Raw genomic sequence first — 12,282 nt, 5'->3', positions numbered from 1 at the left:
CAGTGTGATACACCACATTAACAAACTGACTAATAAAAACCATATGATCTTCTCAATAGATGCAGAAAAATCCTTTGACAAAATCCAATGCCCATTTCTGATAAAAACCCTTCAGAAAGTGGGCATAGAGGGAAACTACCTCAACATAATAAAGGCCATATATGACAAATCCAATCTAACATGATTCTCAATGGTGAAAAGCTGAAAAAATTCCCACTGATCAGGAACAAGACAAGGATTTCTGCTCTCGCCACTACTATTCAACATAGCTTTGGAAGTCCTAGCCATGGAAATCAGAGAAGAAAAAGAAATAAAAGGAATCCAAATTGGAAAGGAAGAAGTAAAACTGTCACTATTTGCAGATGACATGATACTATACCTAGAAAAATCTTAGACACTACTGGAAAACTGTTAGAGCACATCAGTGAATTTGGCAAAGTTGTAGGATACAAAATTAATATGCATAAATTGACTGTATTTCTATATACTAACAATGAAAAATCGGAAATAGAGATAAGAGGAACAATCCCATTTACCATCACATCAAAAAGAATAGAATACTTAGGAATAAACCTACATAAAGAGACAAAAGACCTGTACTCTAAAAACTATTTGACACTGATGAAAGAAATCAAAGATAGAGTTCCCATAGCTGTGCAGTGGTTAATGAATCTGACTAGGAACCATGAGGTTGTGGGTTCGATCCCTTGCCTTGCTCAGTGCGTTAAGGATCCGGCATTGGCATGAGCTGTGGTGTAGGTCACAGACTCGGCTTGGATACCACGTTGCTGTGGCTCTGGCTTAGGCCGGTGGCTACAGCTCCGATTCGACCCCTAGCCTGGGAACCTCCACATGCTGCAGGGAGTGGCCCTAGAAAAGGCAAAAAGACAGAAAAGAAAGCAAAAAAAAAAAAAAACGTGTAAGTGTATATTTAAAAAAAAAAATCAAAGATGACGCAAAAAGATGGAAAGACAAACTGTGCTCTTGGATTGGAAGAATCAATATTGTCAAAAGGAATATACTACCCAAGGCAATCTACAGAGTCAATGCAATCCCTATCAAAGTACCAAGGACATTTTTTGCAGAATTATAACAATATATTTTAAAGTTTGTTTGAAAACACAAAAGACCCAGAAGAGCCAAAGACATCCTGAGAAAGAAAAATGGAGCTGGAAGAATTAGGCTTCCTGACTTCAGACTACATTACAAAGCTACAGTCATAAAAACCATATGGTACTGGAACAAAGACAGAACCATAGATCAGTGGAACAGAATAGAAAGCCCAGAATTAAACCCACACCTACAGTCAATTAATCTATGACAAAGGAAGCAAGAATATACAATGGAGAAAAGACAGCTTGTTCAATAAATTGTGCTGGGAAAACTAGACAGCCACATGTAAAAGAGTGAAATTAGAACACTTCCTAACACCATACACAAAAATAAACTCAAAATGGATTAAAGACCTAAATATAAGAACAGATACTATAAAATTCTTAGCGGAAAACTTAGGCCAAACACTCTCTGACATAAATCACAGCAACATCTTCTCAGATCCACCTCCTAGAGTAATGACTATAAAAACAAAAATAAACAAATGGGGCTTAATTAAACTTAAAAGTTTCTTCACAGCAAAGGAAACCCTAAACGAAACAAAAAAACAACCCACAGAATGGGAGAAAATATTTGCAAATCAATCGACTGACAAGGGATTAATCTCCAAAATTTATAAACACTCCTACTGCTCAATATCAAAAAAACAACCCTATCAAAAAAAGGGGAGAATATATAAACAGAAAATTCTCCAAAGAAGACACACAGATGGCCCCAAAACACATGAAAAGATGTTCAACATCACTCATTATTAGAGAAATCCAAATCAAAACTAATATTAGATACCACCTTACACTGGCCAGAATGGCCATCAACAAAAAGTCTACTAACAGTAAATGCTGGAGAGGATGTGGAGAAAAGGGAACCCTCTTACACTGTTGGTGGGAATGTAAATTCGTACAGCCACTGTGGAAAACAGTATGGAGATTCCTCAGAAAACTGAAAATATAACTACCATTTGATCCAGCAATCCCACTCCTGGGCATTTATCCAGAGAAAACCATGACTTGAAAAGATACATGTACACCAGTGTTCATTATATGCAATGGCCAAGACATGGAAACAACCTAAATGTCCATCAACAGAGGAGTGGATCAAGAAGAGGTGGTACATATACACAATGGAATATTCCTCAGCCATTAAAAGGAATGAAATACCAGCTTTTTTAGCAACATGGATGGACCTAGAAATTATCATGCTAAGTGAAGTCAGCCATACGATGAGACTCCAGCATCAAATGCTATCACTTACATGTGGAACCTAAAAAAGGAGGCAATGAACTTCTTTGCAGAACAGATGCTGACTCACTTTGGAAACATGGTTTCCAAAGGAGACAGGTTGGGGGCGGGGGATGGGCTGGGGGTTTGGGATGGAAATGCTATAAAATCAGGCTGTGATGATAGCTGTACAACTATAAATGTAATAAAATTCATTGAGTAATTTTAAAAAATTCAACAGGGAGTTCCCGTCATGGCTTAGCAGTCAGTGAACCTGACTAGTATCCATGAGGATGAAGGTTCAGTCCCTGGCTTCATTCAGTGGGTTAAGGATCTGGCATTGCCATGGGTGTGGTGTAGATTACAGTTGGGGTGTAGGCTGGCTACAGCTCCAATTCGACCCCTAGCCATGGGTGTGGACCAAAAAAAAAAAAAAAAGAGAGAAAGAGATTGGACCTTAAAGCTGAAGTTTTGGAGTTCCCATCGTAGTGCAGCAGAAACAAATCTGACCAGGAACCATGAAGTTGCAGGTTCGATCCCTGGCCTCACTCAGTGGGTTAAGGATTCAGCATTGCCATGAGCTGTGGTGTAGATCACAGACAGGGCTCATATCTGGCATTGCTGTGGCCATAGTGTAGGCCACAAGCTGTAGCTTCGATTAGCCCCTGATCTGGGAACCTCCATAGGTGCAGCCCTAAAAAATAAAGCCAAAAAAAAAAAAAAAAAAGAAAGATTTCAACATTAGGAAAAAAAAAATCAAAACTAGAAAATAAAGCATTTTTTTCAGTGAAGCCTTTATTTACTCTAGGAAGAGAAAAAAATGTATAAGAAAGAAGATATAATGTCATTAATACTACTTTGCTCAGCTGTGGACAATATACACATAACCATAAAAATGTAGATCGTGAATACTGATTTGATCAAATTTGTATAGAAGAGTACATACCATTGCAGGAATTCAGTGGATAAGGTCTGAAGTTATCAGACAAGAGATAGCGTAGAGGAGTTCCCGTTGTTCCGCAGTGTGGTTAACGAATCCGACTAGGAACCATGAAGTTGCGGGTTTGGTCCCTGCCCTTGCTCAGTGGGTTAAGGATCAGGTGTTGCCATGAGCTGTGGTGTAGGCTGAAGACGCAGCTTGGATCTGGCATTGCTGTGGCTATGGCGTAGGTCGGCGGCTACAGCTCTGATTCGACCCCTAGCCTGGGAACCTCCATATGCTGCAGGAGCAGCCCTAGAAAAAAAGGCAAAAAGACAAAAAAAAAAAAAAAAAAAAAAAAGTGATAGCATAGAACGTTAGGGGGGGCCACAGGGAGGGAAGTAACTGAAGGAGAATCCCGGCAGGTTGAAAGCTCTTGAGCGGTCTGAACCAATGCTTTTCAGTATAAGATTTGTGATATTGGACTTTTATATGTACTGTCTTCATATAAGGATAAATAATACATTTTTTAGAAATCAAGGAGTTCCCATTGTGGCTCAGCAGTTACGAACCCGACTCGTATACATAAGGATGCAAGTTGGTTCCCTGACCTCACTCAGTGGGTTGAGGATCCGGTGTTACCCTAAGCTGCGACATAGGTCGCAAATGCATCTCGGGTCCCAAGTTGCTGTGTCCATGGCGTAGGCTGGCAGCTGCAGCTCTGATTTGACCCCTAGCCTGGGAACCTCCAAATGCTGCAGGTACGGCCCTAAAAAGCAGAAGATAAATAAATATTAAAATTAAAAAGTTAAAAAATGACATGCATATTGTAAATATCAGAATGACAAAGTCATTCAAATAGCCACATGCACACAGTAGCTGCTGGAAAGTGTTGTGGGACCAGTAGTGTTCATTGCAGTGGTCTTGAGTCATCAAGGAAAGTTGGATTCTGTTCTGCGTGTTCTCCTCTAGAGAAACAGATGTAATGGGGGGTTTTCTCCGTCCAAATGCTGCATGCTTTAGCTATTTGGGAAGAGCACTGATGGGGACAGTCCTGCTCTCCAGGTGTGGGAGAAATGATGCACACCCCTCCTTCATGTCCCATGCAGCAGCCTAAGCCCATGCACGGGCTGACTGGCCGCAGAACTGACTTGCCCCTGTTTGGCCCAGAGCTCTGATCAACATCAGCAGTCCAGGGTCTGCCAAATTCCTTTCTGCCAGGCAGGGCTGAGCCTCCTTGAGGTTCCCCTTAAACCTTTCATCCTTGGATGGCTGCCTGGAGGTCAGGTACGGAAAATCACTACCCCAGAGCAGACTGTCTTGCAGCAGAAATTACACTCTCCAGGCCTAGAGGCTGAAGGGACGAGTGGGAGGAAGACAGGAAAAAGAAGCTGCTGAGAGGTCAGAATTTAGCTTGTTTCCCCTACTTGTTCTCATACCGCAGAGTTGGGCAGGGATGGTTTACTTGGCTCTTCTTTCCTGGTTTAACCTCAGTAAGCTGAGCCACGGAGCCAAGTAAAGTGGCCCTGACCCAGCTGCCATGGGAGGCACTTCAGAGTTTCTTTACTACTTCGTGCTGTTTCACTGGTGATCTTTCTGTTAGCAGCTATATGGGAGGATTATGGCAAGGTAGCCCAGACTCTGTTTCCCAGTGTCTTAGCATAATAGATCAATTAATGCGAAATTATGATATTTGGACATGGCAAGAAAAAGGAATGACTGGATTTATTTTATCTCCTACTATAAACCTGATCAAAGCTGTTAGAAGATTCTTTTTACTCGGAGAATTATGTGACTATTAAGAGCAGGCTGATAGCATTTGAAGACACTGGGATTTGCAAGATAATAGTGAACCTGCCACATATAGGGAGATCCTTCACAATCTGAAAACAGAATATTGGACGGAGAAGATACCCATGACCTAGTTAACAGATGGGTTGTGAGGATTAGGACACGTGAAGAAAGGTCATCTTTTCCCCCTTCCCTCCCTTCCTCCTCACCTCCCCACCTCCTTTCTGACCTACTGCCTCCTGCTTCTGTCACTGACCTGCCCTGTCCTGCCCCTCCCCAACCCTACCAGGGAACAGAGGACTTACTGTGTGCCTGACATTGAGCCAGAAGGTTAATTACACACCAAATTTTACCACTTTAATGAAAGACTGTACTTGCAAGGATCATTTCTATAGTTAGTGATCATTAGAATTTAATAGTGGTATAGGCAACATCACCCATATCAAGAAGTGAGGCTTAGGACACTTAAGGAACTTGCTCAGTCCCCTAACTAGAAGATGGTAGAGAACAGATTTTGTTTCAAGGCTTCTACTGTGAGCATAGCTCCTGCAGAGGGCTAGGCAAGCTTAGCTCTGAGTTGCTGCTGACTTTCATGTTGTAAAGGATGAACCACTTGAAGTTCTCGCTGTGGTGCAGTGGGTTAAGAATCCTATTGCAGCAGCTCAGGTCACTGAGAAGTCGAAGTTTCAATCCTTGGCCCAGGAATTTCAATATGTTGTAGATGCAGCCACAAGAAGAATAAAAATTAAAAAAAAAAAAAAAAAAGGAATGACCCACAGAACAGTTAAGTGATTTGTCAGTGTCACACCTGGTCAGGGGCCGTGGATTTTGTCCTGTTCTCTGAGTCTTGTTAACCCCTCTCCCTGAAGTGCCAGGTTGCCGAATATAGGGAGAACTAGTATACTAACTTCTAGAAACATATGTCTCCTGTGTAGGCTCCTAGTTCTGAATTCTCACAGTATTTGAGTTGTTTTTAACTTTTAAGTAGAACAGTTTAGCACAACTGGAAGCAATGTCAAAGAAACTATTTTAGGTTTGTATTTGTGTCATAATGGACAGAAGGAAAAAAAAACTGTTAATGGTTTTTTTGATGTATTTCTTCTTCCCTGACCCAATTAAAAACAACAACAACAAACACCCTTTTTTCAACAAGCAAATTTTTCTTTCTTTTTTTTTTTTTCCTCTCTTTTTATGGCTGCACCTGTGGCATATGGAAGTTTCAGGGCTAAGGGTTGAATTGGAACTGCAGCTGCAGGTTTTCACCACAGCCAAGGCAACACTGGATCTGAGCCTCATTTGCAACTTACACCACAGCCTGCTTGCAGCAATGCTGGATCCTTAACCCACTGAGTGAGGCCAGGGATAGAACCTCCATCCTTGCAGACACTATGTCAGGTCTTTAACCCACTGAGCCACAATGGGAACTTCCCAAATTTTCATTTCAAGTCCTTGAGGGGGTCAGAGTGAATCAGTGGTTGCCCCAATAGGGCAGTTCTCTCTCTCGTCAACACTAGGACAAGAGGTCCGGCCCAAGATTAACTGGTTTCTCAGGGTTTGAGTGGGTCGTGGGGATTGGGTATCCTTTGGGTGAGAGGGCCATGGCTGCAGTCCACCAGTGTGTGGAAGATGCCTTGGTGGCCGGGCTCTCCCCTCCTCCACTTGTGAAAACCACCTCTGGCCTTGGCACTGGCTGCCCCTATCAGCACACCGCTGCCACTCTGCCATCTACAGGCACTGGGCTGAGCCCATGAATCACTAGTTATAGAAGGAAAGAGACAGACATGAGACAATCAGCCCACAGCCTTCCAATCTCCATGACCTCCTTTTTTTTATGTCATCTTGGGAAAATCATATCTACATTCTTTTCCAGACTCGACTCAAGCATGACCATCCCCTTTGCTTCTCACTCTGCAGCCCAAAGCCATGAATAACCTCACCTTCAGGAAAATTCCCATGCACGTTGTTGGCTGCTTCCTAGTCACCCTCACTGTCCTCTGGCTAGTATTGTAGGAGCCTGTGCCATGTCATTGTCCCCACTGGAACTTAAGACTTTGAAGGTAAAGAGCGTCTTAGCAATCTTTACTTTCCTCACGACTTACAGGACAGTGGTTTTTCTGTGACTCAGTCCAGAGCAGTTATACTGAATTTTCAAGCAGTTATCTGCCTTGTGATAGCAAAGGTTTTGAAAGATGAAAATAACTACCCATATTCTTTTTTCTAATAACAACTACCTGATTACTGACATATTCTGACAAAGATTGGTGCTTTAATTTACTCCAAGAAAGGAAAAACATCTAAGCCAAGAGGTTGGCCAACTCTGGCCTGTGGGCTACATCTGGCCCTCTCCCTGTTATCATCTGACCAGTGAACTAAGAATCATTTTTACAGGAGTCCCTGTTGTGGCTCAGAGGATTAAGACCCAAACTAGTGTCTGTGAGGGTGTGTTTTAGATCCCTGGCCTCCCTCAGTGGGTTCAGGATCTGGCATTGCTGCAAGCTGTGGTGTAGGTCAGACAGATGTGCCTTGCATCTGGCATTGCTGTGGCTGTGGCGTAGGCCAACAGCTGAAGCTCTCATTCGACCCCTAGCCCAGGAACTTCCATATGTCATGGGTATGACCATAAAAGGAAAAAAAAGTAATCATTTTTGCATTTTTTAAATGATTACGGAAAAACAGAAGAATAATATTTTACAACAGAGGAATATATTAAGTTTAAAATTATATTATATGAAATTCAAATGTCACTGTCCATGAAGAAATTTTTATTGAAATACAGACATACCCATTTGTCTCTGTACCATCTTTGGCTGGTTTGTACTAAAACAGATTCGAAGAGTTACCAGAGACAATACATCCCACAAAACCTAAAATATTTATTATCTGCCCGTTTATAGAAAAAGTGTGCCAGCCTCTCTTCTGAGTCATTCTCTGAAATGCCTGCCATCCTGTGGCAGAAGGATTAGGTGCATTTTTTGATAAAAGGGAGATTGGTCGAAGGCACAGGATTGCTGGAGAAGAAGAAATCTGGAGAAAAAAGAAGAAGGGGGACTCAGGGGCCTCTTTGGAGATGCCAGATCTCCTGGGTTTGTATCCAAGAATGCAAACCTCTCTACAAAATAGATTTCCATCTTCCCAAGGCACACCTGCATTCTCACAGCCGGTGGACATGCCAGAGGGCTAACACAGGGTGTTCTACCCAAGCATTTTGCTCTCCACTGAGAACTGGAGTTTCCTTTGGAGAAACTGTGAACTTTCTAGAAAGGGTGAGATTAGGAGATTATCATTCACTCCTGATCCTTCCATACACCAAAGATAATTAAAATCTGCAGTTAGATCTAACGAGACCTACTGTAGCAAAGGAAAATCTACCTAATAATCTATATGGGAGAAAAGAATAGATACATTTATATCTATTTTTCATTTTGCTCTACACCTGAAACTAATACAATATTGTAAATCAACTATATGCCAATAAAATTAAATTAAAAAATTAAATATAAAAGAAAGAGCACTGGGTCCCTGTTGTCTTTGATTCGGCAGATGTGTGTTTGTGTGTGTGTATGTAAATCTCTTTCGAATGTGTCTGTTTCTCTGTCTGCAGAAAATCCATTTTGGTTGAATGTCAATTAATTACCACATATGTGGGGATCATTAAACATTTATCATTTTCAAGTAAAGATACATCAATTAGGAGTTCCCGTCGTGGCGCAGTGGTTAACGAATCCGACTAGGAACCATGAGGTTGCGGGTTCGGTCCCTGCCCTTGCTCAGTGGGTTAACGATCCGGCGTTGCCGTGAGCTGTGGTGTAGGTTGCAGACGCGGTTTGGATCCAGCGTTGCTGTGGCTCTGGCGTAGGCCGGTGGCTACAGCTCCGATTGGACCCCTAGCCTGGGAACCTCCATATGCTGCAGGAGCAGCCCAAGAAATAGCTAAAAAAAAAAAAAAAAAAAAAAAAAGGACAAAAAAAAAAAAAAAGATACATCAATTAGAACTTGGTTAAGATTGGTTCAGCCCCTTGGAGAGCTGGGATTACAGGTTTTGTTTAGAAATGTGCTGCTACGCTGTATAAAATAAACAAGGACCTACTGTATGACACAGGAAACTATATTCAATATCTTGTAATAACCTATAATGGAAAAAAAATCTGCTGCCATTTTCATTTGTTCCTCTTATTTTTTTTATTCCAGGGTAATGCCCTGTACTTCAAATCTGCCAGAAATGTTACTGTGAACATCCTCAATGAACAGACTAAAGTGCTAACTCAGCTGATAACAGGTAAGGAAAGAAAGAACTTAGCGCCAACTCCATGCTACCTGCTCAGAAGGCATACGGTGGAAGGTTGAATTCAACACACATGATCTAAAGAGAGGAATGTCGGCTCACAAATGTTACAGTGTCAGAGAAGAGAATGCAGCATGCATTCCATGATTCTACTCAAGGGTAGAGTCTCATCTTATACATACATTTAATTTATGCAAATCTGATGAAACTCCTTTGGGGAGGAAGAAGCTCTTTTTCATGTAGCATGGTCCCTAAACAGCAGCCAGCTGCTTCAGCTGGTACTCAGTCACAGGAAAGCTCTCTGCTCCAATGCTGGAGGCAAAGCTGGCTGTGTTGGATTAATTGGGAGAGAGCACAGCATACACAAAACCCTGCACTTCATACTTTATGGGTTGTAAAAGGGATTTGTAATGGTGGTTTGATTCCACGCCACACTTGCCGTACATGCTGATTCTGAACCAAGCTCAATTTCAACATGCAGATGTACCCCACTGAATATGTTTGTGTGGTCCCTTTTAATAGAGCAGATCTTTTCCTCATAGCCATGGAAAGCACCCACTGGGGTTTAAACTGCATCATTCTAAAATTTAAACAAGGATGAGTTATTCAGAATAATGGCTATAATGATAAATATGGGATTCATTGTCATGGTAATGCGTTGGGTGGTATGACCAGTGCCGCCTCTGTAGGTTATGATCAGCAGTAACCTGAGCTGTTATGCACCCCCACAGAGGAAGGGAAAGGGGAGGGGATGTCTGAATGACACTGTTACTCTTCCAGACGGAAAATGCCATTTGTTTGGCTTCGGGGCTAAGAGAGAAGTAGACAGATGGACATTTGGAGAAGCCAGGTGCCCAAATGTCCCGAAACATTACTGGGACTAGAACATCTGGAGCCCCACTCATCAACATGCCCCAGGGAGGCAGGTGCCTTTGTGCCCAGAGTCTTGCTGGGAAAAGAGCCTCACTCTCCCGCGGCAGGATGTGGATGTCTGGAGAACCACAGCCCGTGGAGGACTTGGACCATTGCACTGGGGGAGCTGCCGCCCGGCAGATAATCCATAAAGATGCCATTCCAGCGCATGCCCAGCTTGGAGGCCTCGCTTCTCTAACATCTGGCCCACAGTCACCATGCTAAATAATTAAATAAACAGCTTCAGTAAGCAATGATTTAAGCAGCGTGTGTGAAAATTGCCTCCAGGAGGGAAATAAATCCAACCTCCAGCTCCCAGATTCCTGCGTTCAAAAGGAACTTATTTGGCCTGTTGATCATTTGCCATTTATTTGCAGTGGGAGATTTGGTTGACTTGAGAGATTTTCTTCTGATAAAGCTGAAACTGCCCAAATGACTATTATTCAGCAATAGTCAGCCTCTCCTTCTGCCTCCTCCCCTACCCCTTCAATCCCCCTCTCCTCCTTTTGCTTCTTTCTCCTAACTCCCCTCTTTTCTCCCCCTCTCTTCCTGTCTCTCTGCCATGCCATTTTCTCTCTCTCTCCTCTTCCCTCTTTTTCTCTCTGTCCCTTCTTTCTTTCTCCTTCTCCTCCCTCCCCCTCTCTTCTTTCTCTCTGTCTCCTCTTCCATTGTTCTCTCCTCTCTCTTTTCTCCCTCGTCCCCCATTTTCTCTCCTTCTCCCCTGCCCAGGGTGGGTCCCTGGAGCTGAGACCCCCGTCCTTACCTCTTAAAGCCAGGAGCAAGGTAGTTAATATTAAATGAGATGGGCAGAAAGCTATCCTTACACCAGCAGGCAGCAGCCTTTCCAGCCTTTCCTCCTTCTAGAGAGGATAAGACATATGTTAAAATAGAATCCACAGAATGTAAACCCACACACAATCAGCCTTAAAGTTTTCCTTCAGGGTTCTTCTTGTGTGTTGATGCAGGTAGTAGAAAAGACAAAGCAATTCCGGGAGGAAATATCTCCTAAGGCCTGTTGTACTGGGTGGTGTACTTACCTGGCAGGAAATGCCCCCTACTGCCCAAGTGGCCAGTTATACGAAGACAGTCCTGAGAATTCAAGAATTCTCGTGCTTGGGATTTCCTGTTGTGTCTCAGCAGGTTAAGAAGCCAACTAGTATCCATGAGGATATGGGTTTGATCCCTGGCCTCGCTCAGTGGGTTAAGGATCTGATGTTGCTGTGGCTGTGGTATAGGCTGGCAGCTGCAGCTCCATTTTGACCCCTAGCCTGGGACCTTCCATATGCTGCAGGTACGGCCTTGGAAGAATTCTCCTGCTTATTACCTAAAGAATGTCTCAAAAGCCCAGAAGAAACTCCAGTGTTAACAATTTAGGTAATCTTTTCGTAGGAACCAATATTTTAAATGATATTTGAATGGCCATGTGAGGCCACAATCACGTACTTGACCCATTCTGTTCTTGTCTTAATGTAGTGTCATTAGTGAGTCCAAACAGGGACCCCTCTGACCCCCAAAGGGGAAAGTAGAGGTCCTATACAGCATCTTGCCAGAATGGGGAAAGGTCAAAGTGGAATTAAGGGAGTTGGGCAAGAAATGAGGCTGTGGGGCCCCCAGGTCTTTCCAGCTCCCAGGTTCATGGCAGCAGCAAGACTGAGAGATGGCAGGTACGTCCTGATGGATTCTAGTTCTTGCTGTGAAGGAGATTAACTAAGGAGGTGCCCTACACAGAGACTACTGCACAAAGAAGGGGATTAACTAAAGATCAATTTCAGGTTACACATAACGATCTTTTCCATCCCAGAGAGGAACAATGAGTTTACCAAGGCACTTCCTGAGCAGTCTCCAGCTCCATTTAATCATAGAATCATTTATTTTTTTAAGGTTTCACTATGTCCAAGGAGGTTGGGCAGCCCCGGGTGAAATCAACAAGAGGACAAGCCATCTGCACCATGGAGTCGGTGCTTGCTCTATGGGCTAAAAAAAATTCCCATTACTGAGCTTTAGATACCCAAATGGTTCTGGCCCTTGGTAGATTGTTTTGTTTTCCA

General features: G+C 42.9%; 1 protein-coding gene across 8 annotated transcripts in view; it reads left to right on the top strand.

Annotated features, from left to right (window-relative positions):
* SGCD (sarcoglycan delta) overlaps positions 1-12,282 on the top strand; it is a 1,031,224-nt gene that overhangs the window by 853,628 nt on the left and 165,314 nt on the right. For 7 of the 8 annotated variants that reach the window (XM_021076527.2, XM_085001529.1, XM_021076526.2 and 4 more), the window contains one exon: positions 9,229-9,316. In XM_021076527.2, the coding sequence (XP_020932186.1) occupies positions 9,229-9,316 (88 nt within the window). Of the gene's footprint in view, positions 1-9,228; positions 11,137-12,282 lie in introns of all 8 variants that reach the window. The other variant, XR_014830696.1, reaches the window with a different exon arrangement.

This window comes from Sus scrofa, chromosome 16 (assembly GCF_054392235.1).
Source record: "Sus scrofa isolate SSC_HxYL_T2T_F1_AM1 chromosome 16, Sscrofa_HxYL_maternal_Yorkshire_Landrace_v2.0, whole genome shotgun sequence".
Classification (NCBI taxonomy): Eukaryota; Metazoa; Chordata; class Mammalia; order Artiodactyla; family Suidae; genus Sus; species Sus scrofa.
Note: the sequence above shows the minus strand (reverse complement) of the source record. Positions and strands in the feature narration are given on the sequence as shown.